This window comes from Heterodontus francisci, chromosome 25 (assembly GCF_036365525.1).
Source record: "Heterodontus francisci isolate sHetFra1 chromosome 25, sHetFra1.hap1, whole genome shotgun sequence".
Lineage (NCBI taxonomy): Eukaryota > Metazoa > Chordata > Chondrichthyes > Heterodontiformes > Heterodontidae > Heterodontus > Heterodontus francisci.
Window position 1 is genome coordinate 18,834,304 of NC_090395.1, and position 26,294 is coordinate 18,860,597.

The window sequence follows — 26,294 nt, forward strand, 5'->3', positions numbered from 1 at the left end:
AACCCCAACCTACAGTGAAACCTGCACCCCTATGTCCTGCACCCCTATGGTGTTAGGAGGACCCTCCAACAGAGGGCTGGTGAACTGTAAGGGACCCCCACCAAGAACACAAAGGGACAGGCAAGCACAAGGCTGGCAAGAGGTTAGACAGAGAAGGGCAAAAAGTGACCAAGAGGGCCGGTTAAAGGAAGTCCGGGAGGAATTCCAGATGAAAACCCCTTATGTCTGGTCAACCAACCCTGAAAAATGTGAAAAGTTAGACCCCACATCCTCCTATGTAAATGCAGACTCTAGAAGCACCCCACCAGAGTTGCTAACAGCATTTACAGGAAACTGCAGAAACAAAGAAAGACCTCTGGGGGGTGTGGAGAAACCATAAAGGTGATGCCTCGCCTAGTCAAAGCTTAGGATAGACCTGCCTACTACTGACTGTTTTAAAAAAATAATCTCAGCAGGAACAAAGGCTCTAGGCAGTCATGGAAATGGGCGAACTGAAAAAAACCTTCCCCCCCCCCAAAAGAACACATGTTTACTGGGATGCCCAAAGGGGGCAATTAAAGTAGCACTGGCACCAAGAAAAGACAGAAAATTTTAATAAGCTCAAGGATTTATGAATGAATGGAAATGAATGAGAGAAATGCATGTTTTTTTCTGTATCTTATATTTTCTCTCAACCCTTTTAATGATATGCGCTTTTCTCAGATCACATTTCACTCCCCTGGGTGTGGAGATGTCATGCAGGCCCCCACCTGCCAAGAATGAGGCATATTAATTTTGCCACATGGACATTAAATTTCAAATTGTTGCTGGGAAGAAGAGAAGGCCTTATACAAGGACTGCCAGACCTTGGCTGGAAAAAAAAATTATATACTAACAGACATTGAAGGCAGGGAATCGCATTCCATTCCCTACTAAGATGAAACAATACACAGAGCCAAGAGGTGGTCAGACCAGTTTGTCACATCACTAACCTGCTTGACAATGTGGGGATTTCTGAATTGTACAGTTTAAACTGAGAGCCTGCAGAGAAGAGACTGTTCCTGGACTGACGAAGACCTCTGGTCTGTCTGCCTGCTCGCATCTCTTTCTCACAAGCCTCTGAATCCACTGAAGACACGTGGATCCCAAGAGAACAAGAAAAATACTGGGCCCTACCAAAAAGCAAGATCTACGTACAATCAAGGACTCTACAGTGAGATCGAAGAACCGTAACAACAACTCTTCAGATATTGCCTCAAACTTTTCCACTTTATTTTTCTTCTGCTCTTTTCTGTCTCTATTTGCAAGCGTGTATCAGGTATTATACTAGTGTGCAGCCGTAGGTGTTAACTGAATTTAGAGTTTAGAGTTTAAGTTTAATAAATTTCAACTTTTCTTTTTTAAACCTAAGAAAGCCTGTTTGTGCTGGTTTCTTTGCCTTAAATTGGAAAATGGTGAACAAGGATTCACCCAGGGGGAGCTAAAAATACGGTGTGTTTAAAATTAAGACCTGTTACTGTAAGACCAGGCGAAGGCTGAAAGGGAACCCTAGACCTCTTTCTCAGCTGGTCATAACAGTATCAAACAAAATTTTACACTGAGGCACAAAAGGAGATATTAGGGCAGGTAATGAAAATATTTGCTCAAAAAAGGTAGGTTTTAAGCAGCGACGATAGGCCAGAATTGAAGGAGCGCAGGATTCTCAGAGGCTTGGAGGGCTGGTGGAAGTTAAAGAGATAGGGAGGAGTGAGACCATGAAGGACTTTGAAGACAAGGATAAAAACAATGGAAAATGTGATGTATGATGTCAATTAATCAACACATCTAATTTGGATACTTCCAAGATCGTGCAGAAATGATACCAGTGGATGTAAAAGGCCAGAAAGGGAAGGACATTGAACCATAATGTTTTATAGTTGAAAGAAATGCAGATGTTGGGGTGAAATATGGTGGGATTCTACCAAAGAACTAGGAAGGAGACTGCAAAGATGTTGGCTCAAACACTTCTCTTGAAATGCCATCACCTTCTCCACCTCATTCGCTCCCAGTGCCTTTGAAGCCTGGAACTCCTCATCCTCCTTAGTCCTCTCTTTCCTCTTACAACCGAGACACTGAATGCCCCCACTCCTACCCCGCCACCCCCCACCACTGCCATTTCTTTTCCTTTTGCTTCCTCAGATCTGGTGATGTTCTACAACTCTGGGACTTGACCCCTTCACCTCGGTTTCTCAATAAGAAAACAAGAATGATTAATCTAACTGGCATTTCATTCCTTTGTTTTTGTCTGTGGTATTTCCCATTGTTACATTGCTGGATGTTTGCATCATTTTTAGTCCTGTAATGAAATCCATTAAATTTGATTGAAAGCCAATTTCTCTCTTTCTTTTTCACAGATGTGTTACTTTCATTCCAAACTTTCTTGAGAGTCAGCAAATAACAAGCTATCACTGGCACTGACTGATACCACATTTAAACTCAACCTCAGATTACAGCATAACCTTGTAGCAATGGATTTTCAACTTCTCCATTATTAATCATCAGAATCTTTGATCAGCACATTTGATTCTTCATAATCCATGGTTCATTTGGATCCAGTCAAATGGATCCATTCCAGGAATTCCTTTTAAAAAAAACAAAATACTGCGGAAGTGGGAAATTTGGAATAAAAACAGAAAATGCTGGAAACACTCAGCAAGTCTGGCAGCATTTGTGGAGAGAGAAAGCGAGTTAATGTTTCAGGTCGATGAACTTTTATCACAAGTCGACGATCTGACTGGGTTCTGACGAAAGGTTATTGACCTGTAGCGTTAACTGTTTCTCTGTCTACAGTTGCTGCCAGACCTGCTGAGCATGTCCAGCATTTTCTGATAATATTCCAAGAATTATTTTCCTGTTTTCCAGTTTCCCTGTCTGTTAATGGTGCTCGGTCTTGCTAAATACCAGCAACCTTCTGGTATCTCACTCAATCTGTTTTTGTTATTCATTCTTGGGATGTGGGTGCTGCTGGCAAGACTATTGCTCATCCTGAATCATCCTAGAAAAGATGGTGGTGAGCCTTCTTATTGAACCACTACACTCCATGCAGTGAAAGTGCTCCCGCAGTGCTGTTAGAGAGGGAGTTCCAGGATGTTGACCCAGTGCCAATGAAGGAACAACGATATATTGCCAAAATGGGATGATGTATGATTTGATGGGAATCCGGCCACACATATATATGAGATTAAACAGTATCAAATCTGAGGGCATCAGAAGAGATCAGTCATCATCTGATGTGTTTGCATGCACACCCATACAGGCATGCGGATGCAAAGGTATTCGCACACATGCTACAAACCGCTCCACATACATGCACGTGCACACACATGTGAGCTTGTGCACGCAAGCAATAATGCATGCACATGCTCACATGCACACACAGATGTCTGGGCACACACATACACGCACTTGCACATGCACACATGTGCATGCACACAAATTTGCACAATGCACGCACAGTTCGACAGGGTCAATAGATTACACTAGGAAGCTGCAACTTTAGCTGACGCTTCTACGCACCAGTCCTGGGACCTCTTTGCTCACAGACCAGAATGGCTCTTTGAATTGTGCTGTGCCCTTGTAGAAGCTGCTGTTATCCAGTTCCCTATCAGTCAACTCTTTCCCTTCCAGCTTATGCCCCATTATTTCGGATAGCTGGTATTTTTTCTTTGTGCTAAATATTGTAAAAGCCAAATCAGGCAAAGGCAACCACAGAATAATTAATCTTACTTCATCTGCTGTTGATTTTCCCACATACTTACATTGTGCAGCTCATTCTTTAATTTCTGAGCTGTTTCCTCAGATTTTATTGTCCCTCCTGACCCTTTTTTGGTGCCAGCCTACAAATTAGCAGATTTATTAAATTCAACTCCACTACTGAGCCATTTTGGGACTTGAACTGAAGACCTCTGGGTGTTAGTCCAACATAATAACCAGGATGCTTGTGAATCTGAGTGGCTTATTTACAAGTCTGATTGCGAGTCTGACTGCTGTGTGGTCTATGCACTTATATCATTGCCAGACCTTATCCATTGGCCAGATACCACCACATTTCATTACTTGAAAGAGTGGGCGTCTTTTGAAAGAGGAGAAACAAAGTCAGCATTAATCATACTGATAGATTTTATGAATAACAAAGATCTGTAATGTTCACACGATATGCACAAACATCTGCACAGCTAATGTGTCACTGAGGATGGCAGTTTTTTGGACATACTCAATGCAATATCCCGTACATGAGGTATCAATATACATCCACGTACATAATACATAACTGAGATACCCTTCAGAACCAAAGTCCGGAATAAGATTTGATGGCAAGTGACTAGTAAAACCTCCTGGGAAAAGTTCTAAAAAGGTTGCTACATCACAAGTAACTGAGAAAGCCACCACGACCGAGCTCTAGGATGGATGTTCCATTGCAAATAACTGTCACATTTGCCTACATCAGTATAGTAACTGCAACATAAATGACGCTATGACTATATGACTCTAAGTACTTAATTGACTGTGAAGTACTTTGGAATGTTAAAGTTCCGATATAAATATAATTTCTTTCTTTAGTATATCATGGATTACCTAGTCATTTAAACTCCTCCCACAGTCCATGTACACTCTCCCCTATCAACCCAACATTAATCTCTTGTGGAAATGCACTCCATTTATAAACCACAAGTTTGCAATCTCATTATATGGGCCGGATTTTAAGGAGCCCTCAACGTCGGGATTCGTGCCAGTGGGGGGGAGGGACCTGCAGATGGCCTAGGTTGAAGCCTGCTACGGACCTTGATGCTGGCAGAGCCGGCCCGATATTTCTGGCAGTGGCGAGGCCTTGTGGCAGCCCCCTACCACCGCGCCCACTGCCCCCCGCCCCCATCCCCCCGCCCCCCGCCGCTCGGCGACAGGACCGCAATTTAAATATTTCAATAAATTAAAATAAGTGAAGTCATTAATCTCATGTCACCTCCTGATGTCCTGATACGATCTTCAGCCAGGCAGCTGACACTGCCGTGCCTTCGGCTCCCTGTCCAGGGAAACAAGTAGGGGGGGGGGAGGTAAGCTTATCAGTGCTGGGGCAGGGGGATCGGGGTCAAATTAGCGTCATGGGTGTAGGGAATGGTGGGAAGGGTTGTCGTTGAAAGTTTGTGCTGTTTGGGCGAGGAAGGTCAACTGGTAAAGGTAAGTGTTTTGTGGAGGACAGGGCAAATAATTGCTTTAATTGTTATGGGGGGGATAGGAGAGGGGGAAAAGAGAGATATTTATTTATTTTAATTCCAGTGCTCTTTAAAAATTTAAATTTCCCCGTAGGGCTGACAGCCCTTTAAAAATGGTGTCTGATGCCATCGCCGGGGACGGACAGACCACCCCCTCCGTGTGGTCGGGCAGAGGGGCGCCTGCCCCACCTATTTAAATGAGCCGCCACGCTTTGCGTGGGCCGCCATTTTTTTTGCCGGTGGACTTATCCTTGCCTGTGGAAAGGTAAATGATAAATGATACTACATAACAGGTTGTGACACAGGTCTATGTGTAGGAATGACTGTTACTTTTTTGGGTCTCTATTTTATTCTGGTTTTTGATCTCCATGTTACAGAGTAGTCTTGGAGATGAGCCCTTGAGTCCTGTTTCCTGGTCAGAGTGTTGTCCCTTGCCCAAATATCTAGGTAAATATGAAACAAGCTCTGGGATCAAACAGAATACCCTTTTCAGTTTTTCCAGGTACTGGTTCCATCCTTTGCCTTTATGGGATCCTCCTTGTTTTCAGAAGATAGCAGAATATCGCTACAGCAGGTTTTATCTTAGACTTTAACTGCTCAACAAATGTATTAAGTAATAATACAATATACAAACAGTAACAGTAGCACAGCATAATCTTTGACAGTAGTTATGTATAATGAGCTCCTTCATGTGGTAGAAATAATAAATAGCTTACAATTGTTGTGCGAAAGTATGATAGAAGTTCTTTTTTTTTCTCACTGTCTATGGAAGCTGTCTGGTCTGTCCTTTTTTGACAGGCTCCCTGGTTTGGATAAGACAGACCTTGAAAAATTGACCAGGATGTAGTTAGTTAACTGTATTAAATTCAAGCAGGAGCTGCGGTCAAACACAAACTTGAACAAGCCCCACAAGATGTTTGCATTTGAATTGAATAGAATGGTTTGGCTCTTTGATTGGATATCAGGCATGACTAATTCTGGAGTGATTGCCCAAAGTTACTCTGTGATATATTAAAGAGCATATGAATAATGATGGCTAGGAAAAGAGATTTTGGCCCATCCAGCATGTCCCACACAATTGTGATAACCTGTGTATCGCAATTTATAGACTCCTCATCCCACCTGAAACCATGAGATCCCCTGGGAGAGGTGAAAAACCAGATTAGAAAAAAGGCCAAGTTGGGGAAAAAAATCAGGGAAATTCCTCTCTGAGCTCTCCCTCCCACACCACCAGCCCGCCAGGTGATTGCAACCAGTCCACGAGTCCACTCTGGCCCTGATAATTCTATGTCGTACCTACCTTTTGTATCTGAGTGAAGCAGATTTTTAACCCATCATGTACCTTGGCAGATTTAAAGGAACCAAGTGAAGACAACGTAGCTTCTTTGCAAGAGAGTTAGTTGTGACAGTTTACTTGGAGCCTGGGGGCCTATTAACAACTATGTGTGTTAAAGGGACAAAGGAGTACGCAGCAGCTAATGGATTTGCATCAAACACAGATGTAATTGTCTGTGGCTGGGTTAGTCCTTCAAACAGAGTAATCCCATCTAATGACAGCCTATGGAAGATATGCATGGTAAAGCCTGGCTCGGATATAAAATTAAAACCTGACCCAGGACCGACCCGACAACAGCCAACCCAAACCTGACCCGGGCCTGAGTCCTTTAATTTTTTTAAATGCCGCGATCCGACCCGAAAATAACAAGCGTGTTAATGAAACATAAAAATCGTAGATTAAATGGAAAACAATACTAAACAAAACAGTACAGTCCAGCCTGTCCCGACCCAACCCGAATGCTGGATGCAGAATACAGACCCGACCCAATCCGAAGCCGACACGTAGTCGGGTTTGGGTCGGGTAGCCAAGCTTTAATGCATGGGTAACTGGAGACTACAAGGAGCATCTGAGCCTATCAGCAGGTGTGCTATACTAGACTCATATGCACCAATAGAAGACTTTGTATATGTCTAAATACATGCACTACAGACACTGAATCTAGATTAATCTATCCAAACCAGAATACTGAGCTGTTCATTTAACTAACCTTAAAAGTAATCTGAACAAATAGTGAAAGGGAGCCATGTGTGGCTGCTGCAGATCAGGAACAGCAAATGCAGACAAGACAGAAGGGAGCAGCTCCTGAGAGGCTGTCTCATTCCAGTGAATAATATTAATTTCAGAATGCATTAAATTCACCACGAGTGGCATTTGAACCCAAATTTCATAGAGTTCCTGTGAGTGAAGGGGAAAATCTGCTGTTCATGTCTGAACTTAGAGATACAGTGTCTAACAAGTTCTGTACTGGAATTTGGAATCTCAAGCACGCCTCTGTCCTGTTCCAGCTAAGAACCTCATGGATCATTTATGACTCTCTTGGCTCTTGCCTGTTATGTGACCTCCCTGTACACAATGTAATCCAGCTAATATCCAAACTGAAGTACAGAGTAAATCAGTGAGACACAGAGAATGTAAGTCAAATCCATTCTTTATTGTGTAATATCACCTGTGTATCAGTGATCTGCTGTGGTATCACAGCACATAACAATCACATGTAATGCAATCACTCATTACGGAGGGGCAGCTTTCAGACTGAATCCCTTAAGTCCAAAGCTGATTGAGTGCAGTCAGGATTGTGCTGAAAATTCTGCACCCCCCCCCCCCCCCCACCACTCCCCCCTTGAGATGCTCTACCACCCTCTCCAGCAGTATACCAACAGCAGTGAGGAGCTTTCTGCTTTGTATTTCAGACCCACAGCCATGATCATGTTCTCTGCCCCCTCCCCAGGTTTCTCTACTCCACTGAAGGCACTGGCTGTTGCTGGCATATGGTCTCATGGATGCTAATGTTCCTGAAACACCTCTCCCAAATGATCATTCTCATGCCTGAACCTGTCAACAGGCAAGTTGGCTGTGGCAGGCATCACAACTGGGTTCCATCAGCAGGACTGATGCTAACTGGAGTATGCTCTGCTCTTGCCTTCATGGATCAGGCATTGAACCAGGGCTCTTGTTCTGTATGGCTGAGCTCTTCCAAGCGACTTGAAAGCTCCAACTGCAGGCTGGACCTTCAAGCTGGCCTCCAGTCAATTGCTGGCACATTACAGTCAGAGAACATAGTGATCCCCACAGAGATTACATGATACAAAATACCTGCCTGCAACTAAAGCAAACACAGTATTTGAAAATCCAATTAGGTTGGCAACACATGTCTTTGTTCTTGGTGTTAAATGCTGTAGAGTTTTATTTTCTGTCCAAAAAAAAAATCCAAACCGATTCCTGGCTTGCTGCTGATGTACATTGCATTCATTTCACAAAGCATACAGAATTATAAATAAATACAAATAGAAAATGACAGTACAAATTTGATCATCATGAGGGAGCAGAAGATTTTCATTGGTTGCTGTGTGCTTGTGACATTGTAAAAAGGACAGGAAGATTCCTTTTGTTAAGAATTCTTACAGGGTGTGACAGGGTGGATGTAGATAGGATGTTTCCCCTGGCTGGTGAGTCTAGAGCAAGAGGACACAGTCTCAGAATAAGGGCAGGTCATTTAAGACTGAGATGAGGAGGAATATCTTCACTCAGAGGGTGGTGAATCTGTGGAATTCTCTATCTCAGGGGGCTATGGAAGCTCAATCATTGAGTATGTTCAAGACAGAAATTGATAGATTTCTGAATACTAATGACATCAAGGGATATGGGGATAGTAGGGAAAAATGGTGTAGAATAGCTGATCATCCATGATCTGTTTGAATGGTGGAGCAAGTTTGATGGGCTGAATGGCCTATTCCTGCTCCTATTTCATATGCTCCAATGATCCTATCCCTTAGCCTGCCCCTTGCAGTCAAATCCAAGGAACACTTTGAAAAGATCCCTTTCTGAATTGTTTGGGAGAAGTTGTTCCCACTCTGTTTATAATGTCATGAAGAGGATGGAACCATTGAATTGGCTAGGCAGATGGTGGAAAAGGGGATGGAGGGCTGTACGAATAGGGCGGGTAAACATGATTTGCTCACACAGAGGGTAGACACTGACACAAACTGTTTCTGAGTTGCAATCTCTGTGTGATCTGCACTCACAGAGAACTACAACACCTTAGGTTCAATTGCCATCTGCCTGAAATTGCAGAATCATGTAATTTGTCCTATTAGTCTTAGTGATGTTATCAGACAAATCTCTAATCCAGTCAGCGTCAAGTTCCCCTCTCCGCCATTGTAACATTGTTGTTAATCTTTTCACAACAATTTGCATTTATATATTGTCTTTAATGTAGTAAAATGTCCCAAGCTGCTTCACAGGAGCGTAAATTGCCACTGAGTCAAAGAAGGAGACATTAGGACAGATGACTGAAAGTTTGGTCAAAGAGGTAGATTTTAAGGAGTGTCTCAAAGGAGGAGAGAGAGGGAGAGAGGTAGAGATATGGAGAGGTTTAGGGAGGAAACTCCAGAACTTAGGGCCCAGACAGCTGACAAAAACAAAAGCAGCATTGAGAGTTTTAGCAAGTGATGAATTGAGGCAGGAGTGACGACAGACGATATTCCAAAGGTGGAAGTAGGCTGACTTGGTAATGGAGTGGATATGGGGTCTGAAGCACAGCTCAGGATGCTGAGGCTGTGAACTGTCTGGCTCAGCCTGAGACAGTGCCAGGGAGAAGGATGGAATTGGTGCCTAGGAAAAATAAGTTTCTAAGAGGCCATTGAACTAACAGTGAGTGGATTTAGATACAAGTATGCCAAAGCCTTCATCCCATATTATCATTGATGGTCATTCCCAAGCAATCATGGGCCAATGGAATTTATCTTTGATTGTTTGTGCACTGAAAATGGAAAGATGGGAAAATGTTGCAGATTATAAAGTATATCATCCATTGGGAGTACTGAAGATGAGTGGGAGAGTGGTGTAATGCTGCATAACATAGCATTAATGCATTATGGTAATGTCACACTGTAATGCAGTGTAATAGTGTAATAGTGAAGTGTAACACTGGTACATGATACTGGAGAAATTACAATGGAATACATACAAATAACTCAACAGGCATTAAATACACGTGCAGGAAATTTGACATCAGACACAATCGACGTCCGCACCACTTGCTGGGATCAACCAGCAGCAGTACAGTTTTCAGAACTCTCAATGTTAAATAAGGTGCACCTATAGTCTTTATGGAACTATCCAATGGGGCACTTCTTTCGATTTCATTTTGCTTAGGACTTTACAGGAGAAAGGAGCCCATTGCAAATGTATTCACACCAGACTCTCAGATAATCATTATTTAGTCACCTGAACTGTTGCTATCCAGAGCTCACAAAAAGTACTTTATATCCCCCCTCATCACCCCACTCTATCATTCCAGTCTCTCTTCATTAACGACTGGGTCCACTGTTTCTACTCAACCCTGTAGTCAAAAAACAGAGTTCAAAATAAGCAGCTGGCAGTAATTGCTATTTCGCTGCTGATATTGTTCTCTAGTTGTTTGGTTCTTGTAGGTGTCTTTGGAGACACAGCCCTCTTGTGTTCTGCTGCAGGAAGCTCAGTGTGTGGGAGACATTTCATATTAAAAATTTGTCCAAATTTCTTCATATTTCTTGAAATAAGGTGTCCAAAAAGAATAGTCACCTGATACAGGACCAAGAGCAATTTGAGACTGAACTTTTTGAAGCTCTCAGTCCCTTGCATTGTAGAATTTGTGAGTTTCTTTATCCTGGTTATAAAGTCAGACATCCAGATCAGACTAGGCACGAGAATGTGAGGTTGTGGGGTGATGGAGTGGGGGGGATGGAGGAAGAGAATGAGGGAACGGGTCAGACCAGCTTGAGCTAAAGTGATGAGCAAAATGTTTCATTGAAAGAAGAGGCACTAGTTCATTCCAACTCCATCCTCCATTTCAACACTAGTGTTGAATTCACAGTAACATTGAACAAGAAAGGGCAGTGGAAACTAGTGCATCCTGCCTTCTCTCCTTCCTTAGTATTATCGTAAGTTTGTTATCTGAAGTTCTGGAGCCTTCTTTGGCAACTTGCTCAGCAGCGCCATCAAAGGTGTTTGACTCTGGGATGGACTGAGATTCCGCATTACACTCTGGCTTCCTGGCGAGTCTCCGCTTTCTGCCATTATTTTACGTCCCAGTAATTTTGAAATCCACTTTCCGGAGTTGGAGGTCTCTTTATATGATTTCTCTAAATTTTCTTCCTGAAATGAAATTAAATAAACATTACACCTATTGTCAGAAAGTTGTTCCAAGCACAGAGTTACCAAGCATGGGCTGAGGGGAATAGCTGTATTGGTGGGATTGGGTAGTCAGGGGGCATCACTCAGAGTGACCCACACAGTGAGTTTCCCAACAATCCTTTGCTAATTCTCTAAATACTACCTGATTTGACAAAAGGTGCCTTCGCAAGAACTTTGTCCATTCCTTCACGGGAGAAAGTGAGTTGCAACGATGTTGCCAGAATTGAGAGGATGCAACTATCAGGAAAGACCTAGGAAGCTGGAACTCCTTTCTCAGGGAAAGACAAGACAAAGAGGAGATTTGATAGAGGCCTTTAAAATTAGGAAGAGAGGATGGATGTGGAGAAATTGTTTCCATTTGTAGGGGAGTCCAAAACAAGTGTCATAAAAAGATAGCGACTAACAGATCAAATAAAGAATTTCAGAGAAATTTCTTTACAAGGAGTTGCTGTGTGGAATGGTTGAAGCATTGATACATTTACAGGGAAATTTGATGTAAAAGCAGGGCAGACAGGATATGGGGCAGGGCCGGAAGAGCTGATGAGGGGGGGAGGAGGCTCGTTTGGAGTATAAACACTAGCACACACCAGTTGGGCGAATGGTCTGTTTCTGTGCAGTAGGTCTGAGGTAGCATTTGCTGGGGTGTGACACAGACTGTGAGCAAAGGGTTCCTTTACAGTTCTCCTACATCATTGGGTGATTATATAACTCATGTTGCAATTGTGCTACAAGTTTAGTGTCAGTACAAAGCAATTCTGCTTTCACACTGCCTGTTCAACTTGCAGGCCACGAAATTCCTCAGGGTTTATCCTGATCTTTTGCCGAAACACGAGGAGAGACTGCAGGCATCCTGTCATTGCGCTGGGAGAAAAATCAGAGGGGAACTAAATAAAATTTGTTTTTTTTTCCTTTTCTTTGAACATATTACTTTACTAGTTGGAGATGGGGCTAAAGGCTGTTTGACTGACAGTCAAGAATCATCCAGTCAGGTAGCACATACTGTCCAATTGGCATGGGTAGGCGGAGTCCCATGTGGATGGATGTGACAGGACCAAAGGGAGGAAATTGAGGGGTGAGAAAGCAGCTAGAGGCAGGAGGTCATGTGATAAAACCTCCAGGAATGTTAGATCACATTTACGATGCAGAAACAGGCCATTCAGCTCAACTGGTCTATACCCATGTTTCTACTCCACACAAGCCTCCTCCCAACCTTCATTATTTCATCCTATCAGCATTTCTATTCTTTTCTCCCTCATGCTCTTAAACATATTTATGTTATTCACCTGCATCTTGCCCAGGCTGGGTTCATATAAACACAGGGCACTAGCCAAACAGTTATAAATTTAAATGTGTACAGGGTGGGGAGGTGTTTAAAAAGTGTCCTCAGAATCAAACTGATCTCTCCCCACCCCCACATACCTCCGCCCACACATTCCCCCTACATCCCTCCCCTCCACACTCTCACTCCCTCACCACCCCATACACTACCCCTCACTCACTCCCCAATCCCCCACTCTCCCAACTCACCTCCCCCCACCCACACCCCCACCACCCCCCTCTACTCTACCCTCCCCATCTCTGCCCATTCCCCACCCAGTTTGAGAATTTGAATCCAGTTTGAAAAATCTGGTAATAAAACGATGGTGCCAGTAAAAGTGACCGTGAAGCTGTCAGATAGAGCCATAGAACCATAGAAAAGTTACTGCACAGAAAGAAGCCATTCAGCCCATCGTGTCTGCGCTGGCTGTAAAAACCAGCTGCCCATTCTAATCCCACCTTCCAGCATCTTTTTTGTAAAAACCCAACTAGTTTACTAATGTCCTTTAAAAGAGGATACCTGCCGTTTTGAACCAGTCTGGCCTATTTCTGACTCCATTGGAACACCAACATGGTGAACTCGACTGTTGTCTGTAGTGGCCCAGCAAGCTTCACAGTTATGACACATCTACACTAGCATGGCAGACTTTTCCACTTAACAGGGCAACTAGGGGTGCTGGCCTTGTCAGCAAATACGTCAATAGATTAGTAACAAAGGTTAGCAATTAGCGTCAATTAGTAACAAAATTCACAACTTCTCCCTACATTAGAATAGAATAGGATCATAGAAAGTTATGGCACAGAAAGAGCCCATCGTGTCTGTGCTGGCCGAAAAATGAGCAACCCACCCTAATGCCACCTACTAGCATTTGGTCCATAGCCCTGCAGTTTGCGGCGCTTGAGGTACATAAATAGACAATTTTTAAAGTAAATGGATAGAAATCATGGGCTGAGAACAGAGGAAGTGGGAGCATCTCCCTAACAACTTTAACTATGTTTAACTGTAGAGGTGGCAAATTTCCCAGGAGCCTTTCTGCTCGATTGCCATCACCTCCCACGAGCTGCTCCGAGGAAATCTCCAGTCCAAATGTTTTACTTCATGTCTGCATTAGTCACTTTTGTGATTAAGTGTAAATCCCAGCACGCAGTTTAGCCGAGAGAGCTGTAACTCCCTGCAGAAGCTGGGGCCTCACCTGGGGTCTGACAGTGGCTAATGGTGGCACAGACCGTGATGTCCGGGGAGATGCACAGTACGATTCCAACAACTGCAGGTCACAGCTTCGAAAACAGCATTCCTCCACAATCCCTTTACTCTGCCTCTTTATGCTGTACTTGTACTTTATGTACGAGGAACTTTTACCTGGAAAGTGTAGGTCACAGTTATTGTTGTCACAGTACATCAACACAAGTTTTTCTCATAAACCACAACCTGACCCTTTTGAGTCCTGCTGAGCCAACCCAATCTCCTTACCAGCCAGTCCCCAACCTACTCAATGCCATGATTGCCTGAACCAACCGTATCTGTGTCAGATAATTCTCAATCAGTCAGTCCCAACTGCTCATAGTACCAGGCTCACTTAGAGTGGGGCCCATCCTGAACCAGTTTGCTGAAACAGACAGTACTAATGTTACTACTGGATGGAGTGAGGATACTCAGCACTAATGTGACAGATGGAATGATCATAGTTCAGTTAGATTTAGAGTGGCTATGGAAAAGGATAAAGATAGACCAAGAGTAAACGTCTTAAATTGGGGAAAGACCAATTTTACTAAATTGAAATGTAATTTGGCAAAAGTGGACTGGAAGCAGCTACTTAAATGTAAATCAGTGTCACAGCAGTGGGAGGCATTCAGGGAGGAGATAGAGAAATTCAGCACAACTATGCTTCCACAAAGAAAAAGGATGGGACTCCTAAATCTACAACTCCAGGATGTCAAAGAGCATACAGAGTAGAGTAAGACAAAAAAGAAAGTTTATGTTAGACACCAAGAGTGCAATACTGCAGAAAGCCTACATGAATATAAATAGTGTAGCGGTGAAATTAAAAAGGAAATTAGGAAAGCAAAGAGACGGCATGAAAAAATATTGGCAAGTAAAATGGAGGAAAATCCAAAGGTGTTTTATAAATACATAAAGAACAAGAGGATAACGAAGTAGGGCCTATTAGAAACCAAAAAGGTAGTTGCGCATGGAGGCACAAGACATGGACATGGTTCTTAATGAATACTTTGCATATGTTTTCACAAAATAGAGGAATGAAGCAGACATTGCAGTTAAGGATGAGGAGTGTGAAATATTGGATGATATAAACATGGTGGCGAAGGAAGATTTAAGGTGTTTAGCATCATCAAAAGTGAATAAATCCCCAGGCCCGGATGAAATGTATTCCAGGCAGTTAAGGGAAGCAAGAGAAGAAATAGCAGAGGCTCTAATCATAATTTTCCAATCCTCTCTAGCTACACACATGGTGCTGGAGGAGTAGAGATCTGCTACCATTGTATCATTGTTTAAACAGGGAAGGAAGGAATAGCCCAAGCAATTACAGGCCAGTCTGCCTAACCTTGGTGGTGGGCAAATTACTGGAAAAAATTACTGTTATAAATCATCATTTAGAGAGGCACGGATTAGTAAAGGACGGTCAGCATGGATTTGTTAAGGGAAGGTCATGTCTGACTGTCTTGGTTAGATTTTTTGAGGAGGTAACATGGTAGGTCGATGAGGGTAGTGCATTTGATGTAGTCCACATGGATTTTAGAAAGGCTTTTGAGAAGGTCACACATGGCAGACTAGTCAGAAAATTAAAAGCGAATGGGATCAAAGGAAAAGTGACAAGTTGGATCCAAAATTGGTTCAGTGGCACGAAGCAAAGGGTAAAGGTCGACAGGTGTTTTTGTAACTGAAAGGATGTTTCCATTGGGGTTCCACAGGGTTCAGTACTAGGTCTCTTGCTGGTTCTGGTTCGTGGTTTGGACTTAAATGTAGGGGGCATGATTAAGAAGTTTGTAGATTTAGATTTTTGAGATACAGCACTGAAACAGGCCCTTCGGCCCACCGAGTCTGTGCCGACCATTAACCACCCATTTAAACTAATCCTACACTAATCCCATATTCCTACCAGATCCTCACCTGTCCCTATATTCCCCTACCACCTACCTATACTAGGGGCAATTTATAATGGCCAATTTACCTATCAACCTGCAAGTCTTTTGGCTGTGGGAGGAAACCGGAGCACCCGGAGGAAACCCACGCAAACACAGGGAGATCTTGCAAACTCCACACAGGCAGCACCCAGAATTGAACTCAGGTCGCTGGAGCTGTGAGGCTGCGGTGCTAACCACTGCCCCACTGTGCATGATACGGAAATTTGCCATGTGGCTGAAAGTGAGGAAGAAAGCTATGGACTGCAGAAAGATATCAATGGACTGGTCAGATGAGCAGAAAAGTTGCAAATAGAATTCAATCCAGAGAAGTGTGAGATAATGCATTTAGGGAGCACAAACAAAGCAAGGGAATACACAATAAATGGTAGGATTTTGAGAAGTGTAGAGGAACAGAATGTATGCCTACAGAAGGTAGCAGGACAAGTAGATAAGGTAGTCAAGTAGGCATGCGTGATACCTTCCTTTATTGGCCAAGACTTAGAGTGTAAGAGCAGGGAGGTTATGCTAGAACTATATAAAACATTAGTTACGCCGCAGGTAGAGTATTGTATACAGTTCTGGTCACTGTATTACAGGAAGGTCATGGTGACCCTTGAGAGGGTACAGAGGAGATTTGTAAGGATGTTGCCAGGAATGGAGAATTCGAGCTATAAGGAAAAATTGGATAGGCTTGAGTTGTTTTGCATGGATCATAGGAAGCTAAAGAGAGAGTTAATTGACTATATAAAATTATGAGGGGCCTAGACAGAGTGAATAGGTAGGACCTATTTCCCTTAGCAGAGGGGTGAATAACCAGGGGGCATAGAACTAAAGTAATTGTTGGAAGGATTACAGGGGCATTGAGGAGGAATTTTTTCACCCAGAGGGTGGTGGGGGTCTGGGACTCACTGCCTGAAAGGGTGGTAGAGACAGAAACCCTCATCACAGTTAAAAAGCATTTGGGTATGCACTTCAGATGCCATAACCTAAAGGACAACAGCCCAAGATCTGGACGATGGTATTAGATTGGATAGCTCCTTTTAGACCAGCATGGACAAAATGGGCTGAATGGCCTTCTTCTGTGTAGTAAATCTTTCTAAGTTTCTATGTTTCTAAGTGAAGAATCTCAGTACTAACATGACTGATGAATTGGAGTGAGGAAATTTAAAAGCAACAAGTTGCATGGTGAAATGCCCAAGGCACTTTACTGATGCATTATTAATCAAAATTTGACGTCAAGCCACATAAGGATACATTTGGACAAGCTTTTAAAAGCTTCATCAAAGAGGTTGGTTTGATGGAGTGTCTTAAAGCAGGAGAGAGAAGTATATGGGAAGTGAGATTAAAAGAGACACCTCCAGAGATTAGGGTCTAAGCAGCTGAAGAGAAAGCTGCCAATGATGGGGCAATGAACATTGAGCATGTCCAAGCGGCCAGAATTGATCTTTTAGGGTTGTAGAGCTGGAGAAGGTTATGGAGATAGGGAGGGGGCGAGGCCATGGAATGATTTGAAAACAAGGATGAACATTTTAAAACTGAGGTGTTCCCTGATCAGAAGCTCAGCACTTTTTACTGAGGGATAGGGGAGAGGATTAATGTAACTGTTGGATTGCAATGAGGAAATTCATCACGAATAAACTAAAGGATAGGATTGAGAAATGACTGCTGAATGTAGTGAGGAAATTTGGCACTAACGTAATTGATGAATGGGAGTGAGGAAATTCAGCATTAATATCACTGGTGGATTGGAGTGAGGAAACTCAACATGAGGAAATTGAGGACAAATGAAACTGAAAGGTTGGAGTGAGTAAAAGTAGCTTAAGTATGACTAATGGATTGGAATGACAGGTAGTGTTAGAACTGGTAAAATTTAGCATAATCAGCTGGGGAGTTGGAATGACATAGCATTGGAACTGATTATACTACTGTTAATGTGTCTGGAGTATTGGAGAGAGGGTTACCTTTACCAGAATATTCTCCCTGTGATTGTTTTTGTAATTGTTGAAGATTTCTGGGTGTGGGCATGTAAAGACAACTAACCGGTATATTCTTTCAATGAGATAGTGGTAACAGAACATATACCATCATACTAAGATACACAAAGCAGCAACAGAGAATAAATTAGTATTAATGGAAAAGGTGAAGCTAAAGATATCGGAAAGGCTGAGCTGTGATGTCCCTGAGCTTGGGATTGGACGCTGACACTGAGGAAAACAAAGTCCCAATGATGACATAACCTTCAGATCACTGTGTCTTCACACCTCCCATTGCTCTTCTATTACAGGACTGACTCATCAGCTTGTTGGGCTTTAGATTGATGTGTACCTTGTCCGTCAAATGCAAGGAGTGGTTCACATGATCTGTGCACACACTCAGCTTCCACAAAAAGAAGTCCTATTTAGTTTAACTCTGGTTCTCAGCCCAGAATACTTGAATCTAAAACCACACTAACTCCAGTGTGCTTGTGATTCCAGTGAAATAAAAGGTTTGGGATTTTAACATATGGTTCCTTGACAGAACCTGATAAAATTCCAGCTTGTGGGTTAAACAAGCCAATCACTCATTGAGGACAGGTTCCAGCCCTTCCTATAACCCAATCATATTCATTGGGACCCACAACACAAATCTTATACTTTGCAGTACCTCAGAGTTAGGTCAGACCCAGCTGTCAGAATAGGCTGGTACCAACCTGACAAAACGATAGGACCTGGAAATAGTGAAAGTTCACAGCAGATTAGGAGGGATGAAACAAGGTGCGAACATTCATTTAGAATGGCAGGTCCTCTGTTGAAAGACCCCATCTGAAACAGTGCTTCTGAACAGATAGGCATTTATTACCCATGCCATGCTGCCAGGTGATTGTACAACAGAGCAGCTTGCAGAGGGCATTGACAAGTCAACTGCACAGCATGTGACTGGAGTGATATGCAGGCCAGAATGGATAACGGGTGGCATGTTTGTTTCCATAGAGGACATTAGTGATGCAGTTGGGTTTTTAAACACAGTGGCGATGATCATTGTTGCGATTCCACATAAGAACAGGAGGAGGCCATTCAGCCCCTGGAGTCTGTTCTGCCATTCAATTAGATTATGGCTGATCAACCTGCTATAATTGGATATGACCTCACAGGGAGAGGGCAATTCTAAACTTTGACAGGGGAGGGGAACTGGCAGCAGGGGATTGGCCATCCATTATACACCAAAGACTGGTTGGTGTGCATAACTCGTGGCCAATCTGTGCCTGCCAGTTTCTCACCAATGCCAAATGTTGGAAATAATGCCACTGCACCCACCCCCACCCCCGAAGCTGTCCTCTGATCTCGAGAGCCCTAAACAAAATCATGATCACAATACCTTGACCTGCTGTAAGTTACCAGATTTTCTGTTCAGATTTCTGATTTCTAACAGTCATTATTGTGATCCTAGCTGACATTCCCTGAGCTGGAGCAGGTATAATTTTGGTCCAGGGACAGTATAGCAACACTGGCTGACCTGGGTATGGTTTAGACTAGTCCAAATTTGCTATGACTATGGATTGGGGAGAGATGAATACGTGGTGAGTATAAAGTGCCAGCCATGGCACATAGACCTCTGGGTTTAAAGGTCATGGGTTCAATTTCACCTCGAGAGTCTTAAGCACTAAACTTTGGCTGACACTCCATTGCAGTACTGAGGGAGTGCTGCACTGTCAGAGGTGCCCTCTTTCAGATGAAGCATTAAGCCGAGGCTCCATCTGCTCTCTCAGGTGAATATAAATGATCCCATGGCATTATTTGAATAAGAGCAGGGGAGTTATCCCCAGTGTCCTGGCCAATATTTATCCCGCAACTAACATTGCTAAAACAGATTATCTGGTCATTATCACATTGCTGTTTGTGGGAGCTTGCTGTGTGCAAATTGGAGCCATGTTTCCTACATTACAATAGTGACTACACTTCAAAAGGACTTCATTGGCTGTAAAGCACTTCGATTGGTTGATTTGATAAAGTTGTGAAAGGCATGATATAAATAAGCTCAGCAAGGATAGGGCCTCACTTAGAATTTATTTCATCCATATTAAGTTGGCAGCTGAATATGACTTTTCTAGAGGCCTTTAAACACCAAGCCCTGAGAGGCACAGATGTCAAGGAATGAGTCGCAATTTAGCGGCCAAATGAGTAACCCGCAAAGTGAAAAAAAATCTCTAGAAAGTTCTAATTTAAATCAATGTAAGGCAGGGTTAAAATGGGAGACACATGTCTAAATTAAGAGGTGTTAACCATAACTTACTGAAATAAAAACCCCGATCACCACATACGAACTGGAGTGTATCCACCAGCTCGGAGCCACAGAGAGTCTCAGCAACCACTGCCCACTGAGGCACAGCAAGAAGGCAGAGCAGAGGGTACAGCATCCAGAAGTGATTCAGTGCGTGGACCTGTTTGGATTAAAAGCAAAGAGTAACATCAGACTCACTGAGGGTACATTTGTGTTTTAGGTTTACGCCCCACGAAGAGCTTGCGTTTACGTACAGCGAGAGTTGGCAAATAGGCCCAGGAGTCCAAACTGGGGAAGGCCAGCGCCATAACTGCAGGCCATTCTGAGCTGGCTGAACCCAAGTTGGGGCAGTGGTTGGGCTGTTACAATTAGCCTCAGTGTCCTCACCCCCAAGTTGCCCCTTTGATAAGGACTCCAGAAACCAACAGGAGGCCCATCCCTAATTATCACCCAATGGGGACTCCTGATAGTGGTTGAGACCAGCATTGTGATCAGGTCTGATGCCCTCCATAAAGAATTCACCTGCTGACACGCAGGAGTAAGTGTTAGTTTTGGCCTGTTTCTGAGCACCTAACCCGGTGGGAGAGCATATACACACACAGTAACAGGGTGGGATAGCGGAGGCACACAGTCCACAGGCTGACATAGTGAACACACACAGTCACAGGTTGGAACAAAAACAAGAAATGCTGGAAATACTCAGCAGGTCTGGCAGCATCTGTGGAGAGAGAAGCAGAGTTAACGTTTCAGGTCAGTGACCCTTCTTCAGAACTGATCAGCTTGAGTTTACGCACAGCGAGGGTTGGCAAATAGGCCCAAGAGTCCAATCAATTCTGATGAAAAGTCACTGTTAACTCTGCTTCTCTCTCCACAAATGCTGCCAGATCTGCTGAGTATTTCCAGCATTTCTTGTTTTTATTTCAGATTTCCAGCATCTGCAGTATTTTACTTTTATTTCAGTAACAGGGTGGGTTAGCGGGTGCACACAGCCACAGGGTGGCATAGTGAACACACATAGTCACAGGGTGGGATAGTGTACATACATAGTCACAGGGTGGGATAGTGTACACACATAGTCACAGGGTGGCATAGTGAACACACATAGTCACAGGGTGGGATAGTGTACATACATAGTCACAGGGTGGGATAGTGTACACACATAGTCACAGGGTGGCATAGTGAACACACATAGTCACAGGGTGGCATAGTGAACACACATAGTCACAGGGTGGGATAGTGTACACACATAGTCACAGGGTGGCATAGTGAACACACATAGTCACAGGGTGGGATAGTGTACACACATAGTCACAGGGTGGGATAGTGTACACACACAATCACAGGGTTTGAGAGTATATACACACAATCACGGGGTGGATATGGTGTACGGAATAGTGTACACACACAGTCACAGGGTGGGATAGTGTACACTAACAGTCACAGGGTGAGATAGTGTACACACATAGTCACAGGGTGGGATAGTGTACACACATAGTCACAGGGTGGGATAGTGTACACACACAGTCACAGGGTGGGATAGTGTACACACATAGTCACAGGGTGGCATAGTGTACACACACAGTCACAGGGTGGGATAGTGTACACACATAGTCACAGGGTGGCATAGTGAACACACATAGTCACAGGGTGGGATAGTGTACACACATAGTCACAGGGTGGGATAGTGTACACACACAGTCACAGGGTGGGATAGTGTACACACAGTCACAGGGTGGGATAGTGTACACACATAGTCACAGGGTGGGATAGTGAACACACATAGTCACAGGGTGGGATAGTGTACACACACAATCACAGGGTTTGAGAGCATATACACACAATCACGGGGTGGATATGGTGTACGGAATAGTGTACACACACAGTCACAGGGTGGGATAGTGTACACACAGTCACAGGGTGAGATAGTGTACACACATAGTCACAGGGTGGGATAGTGTACACACATAGTCACAGGGTGGGATAGTGTACACACACAGTCACAGGGTGGGATAGTGTACACACATAGTCACAGGGTGGCATAGTGAACACACATAGTCACAGGGTGGGATAGTGTACACACATAGTCACAGGGTGGCATAGTGAACACACATAGTCACAGGGTGGGATAGTGTACACACACAGTCACAGGGTGGGATAGTGTACACACACAGTCACAGGGTGGGATAGTATACACACACAGTCACAGGGTGGGATAGTGTACACACACAGTCACAGGGTGGGATAGTATACACACACAGTCACAGGGTGGGATAATGTATACACACAGTTACAGGGTGGGATATTGTACACTAACAGTCACAATATGGGATAGCATACACACAGAGTCACAGAGTGTGTTAGTGCACACACAGTCACAGGATGGGATAGTGTACATAGATTATACACAGGCTACACACAGACTATACACAGACTAAACACGGGCTTTAGGCACACTGTAAATAGACTGTGCACAGACTACACACAGACTGCACAAAGACTAAAGACAAGTTATAAACAGATTGTACACAGAATATGCACGGACTGAGCACAGGCTGCAGACAGATAGCTGAGAGGCTATCCATTGATGTACACCAGCTGTAGACAGACTGAAGACAGATTGTATACAGACCATGCACAGATTGTAAACAGACTATACACAGACTGCACACATATTGTGTATTGACAATCCACAGACTGTACACAGGCTATACACAGATAATCCATATACCTTGCACAGGCTGTTCACAGATTGTACACAGATGGTACAGAGACTAAACACTGACAAAACACAGATTGCATACAGATGCTACACAGACTGTTCACAGACAGAACAGACACTATACACAAATTGTGCAAATACTATATACAGACTCTACACAGACTGTATGCAGAATATACACAGACTGTGCCCAGACAGTGCACAAACAGTACACAAACGGTACCCAAACTGTCCACAGCCTGTGCACAGACTATACACAGGCATTATACAGACTATATATAGGCTGTACACAGACTCTACATACAATATATGCAGAAGATACACGTACTGTATACATACTGTTCACAGACAATACATAGACTATGCAGAGACTGTACTCGCATAGTACCCAGACTGTGTATAGATTGTATGCAGACTATGCACAAATTGTACACAGACTGTACACAGACTGTGCACAGGCTATGCACAGACTGTACACAGTGTCCACAAATTGTCACATACTGTAGACAGACTGTTCACAGACTAAACACAGACTATGCACAGACCGTACAAGGGCCATCCACAGAATTAATAAAGACTGTACACATAAACCATACACAGACTATGTATAGATAGTACACAGATGCTCCACAGAATGTCCACAGTCTGTACACAGATTATACATAGATTGTAATAGAATATAAACAGACTGTGAACAGACTATACGCACAATATATGCAGAAAATACACAGTCTATACACAGACTACATACAGATTGTCTCGACTATATACAGACTATACAGAGTGTACACAGACTCTACATACAAGATGCATAGAAAATACACAGACTGTTCACAAATTGTCCACAGACTATACACAAACTTACTACAGCCTATACACAGACTATTCACAGCCTATACACAGGAAATACACAGACTATCCACAAACTGTCCACAACCTAAACACAGATTGTACATAGTCTATACGCATTCAGTACACAGACTGTCCACAGACAGTCTACAGACATTCCACAGACAGTACAGTCTCACCATAGACTGTACAAAGACTGCCCATAGACTAAATACAGACTGTACACAGATCTGATGTATTCTGTACACAGAGTAAACACAGATTGTACACAGACTGTGCACCAACTATTTACAGACAGTCCACAGAGTATACACAGACAATACACTAGACTGTACACAGAATATACACAGGCTACACAAACTGTACACTGACTATATGCAGACTATCCACAGACAATTCACAAAGCGTACTCAGACTTTACACAGACTGTACACATATTGTACACAGACTATACACTAGACTGTACACAGAATACACACACACTATCCACAGGCTACACAGACTGTACACTGACTATATGCAGACTATCGACAGACAGTCCACAGATTGTATACAAACTATTCAGACTATTCACAGACTGTACACAGAATATATATGGACTGTGGACAGAACATAAACAGACTTTACATAGAATGTGCACAGCGTATACACAGACAGTACACAGACTATCCACAGACTACACAGTACACAAACTTTCCACAGCCTGGACACATACTGTCCACAGATTCAGCACCGATTCAACGCAGACTAAACACAGACTAAGCACAGATTCTGCACAGACTGAGCACAGACTAAACACAGACTCTGCACAGACATTACCCAGCCTGTCCACAGAATATACCCAGACTGTACATACTCTCCTTAGAATAAATGCAGTTTGTACCAAACTAAGCACAGACTACACACGGACTGTCCACAGCCTGTATGGATTGTACATAGAATGTACACAGACAGTCCACAGAGTCCATACAGACTGCACAATGACTGTACACAGTCTCTATGCAGATTGTCCAGACTGTTCATAGATTATACACAGGCTGTATACAGACTATATATGGACCATACATATTTTCAAAGCAGATAGTGTATACAGATTTCACACAAACAGCACACAGAGAGGGTTACAGGACTGCCCCTTTGGACTGAACAGCCCTTCCAAATAAACATTTTAAACTTGAATTTATTCACTGATCCCACTTCCTACTATGCCCCTTTACATTATCAGTATTTTTAGGATTTGCTTTAGTCGTTAGCCTTTGATAAATCTTGCAAGACATCGCAGTTTCAGAAAGCTCCCTCACCCACTGGTTTATGGACTGCCTGCCAAACCAGCTGTAAATATTTATCTTGTCACTAGTAAGAGAGTTAGCATTCAGATATTTAACCGATTAAACACAACTGTCATTGGAGAGCAGTTTAAGTCAAGATTCTGAAATGGATGGAGAGAGCTCTCGCTCTCCTCCCTGATACTCAAAGTGTCTTTGCTAACATGAATTGCACTTCTGTAGCTATGCTTTCCACTTCCTATGACATAAATATAATCAGTTTGGAAAACCCTGTGTATATGAGTTTGGAAGGAAATTCTTAACACCTTCAATATTTCTCCCTTTTTGTTTCTGTCTGCATTTTTCTCTGCCTCCCATTGTCTAACTCTATGTCCTTCCTTCTTCCTCTCTATCTCTCCTTCTCACTCTCTTTCCAACTCTATCTTTCTCTCTCTGTTATCTTTTACTCTGATTTTCTGTCCACGTCTGACTTCTTGCCATTTTTTTCTGTTGCCTTTATCTCTTTATCTTGCACTGTTTTTCTTCATCCTTTCATTTTGCATTCTCTCTCTTCCTCTCTCTCTCTCTCTCTCTCTCGGTCTGCCTCTCTATCCTACCCTTCAGCCCCCGTCCATCCCTCCCCTCCCCCCTCTTCCACTTTAAGTTATTTTCTACAATTCTTTTTTTTTTTGTTTTTTGATACAACCAATAGTTCTTTATGTCCAGTAAATGCTGAACTTCAGAAATGATACCCTGGTTAAAAAGAAAGAACTGAAGTTTCTGGTCAGATGTCCCATTGCTTCAAGTCAAACGCTCATCTAAAAAAAGTCAGGAAAAAAAAGACTTCCCAAAAGTAAATCATGGCTTTCAACCAAAACCACAAGATTGATCAAAATTACACTCATTGCCACGAGTTGACTTTAAACATCATGCACTAAGTTTAGAGAGCACTACACAAAGAGGGTCACCTTCAGTGCACAATTGCAGCAGATGGAGCTGTGTGTAGGGTTCATGGTGGAGTTTGCAGTTCGACTCTCCTCCCACAGCGATCCCTCGGTTTCTGTTAATGATGTGGTGGAAGTCGGACTCCCTCATTCTTATAGCAAAAGGGGAAGGCCCTTCCCTCAGCTGCACCCGCCCACCCGAGGCCTCGACGTACTTATCAAAGTTTAATTTAGGCAAAGAAAAACACAGTGGTTATGCTTGCATTCCTCTGTTAGATTAACACAATCTGCATTTCAATTTGCCTTCAGTTCTTAAATCTTATCAACACAGTATATTAAAAA

The 26,294-nt window shown here is 43.2% G+C and overlaps 1 protein-coding gene across 1 annotated transcript; it reads right to left on the minus strand.

The window, feature by feature from the left end:
- Positions 1 to 7,931: 7,931 nt before the first annotated feature.
- LOC137383770 (insulin-like growth factor I) lies at positions 7,932 to 26,060 on the minus strand. The gene is made up of 4 exons (XM_068056944.1): positions 25,977 to 26,060; positions 20,188 to 20,335; positions 13,971 to 14,137; positions 7,932 to 11,421 (listed from the first exon to the last, which is right to left on the minus strand). The coding sequence occupies exons 1-4, from the start codon at positions 26,019 to 26,021 to the stop codon at positions 11,203 to 11,205; spliced, it is 579 nt and encodes a 192-aa protein (XP_067913045.1). The 5' UTR covers positions 26,022 to 26,060; the 3' UTR covers positions 7,932 to 11,202.
- Positions 26,061 to 26,294: the final 234 nt, after the last annotated feature.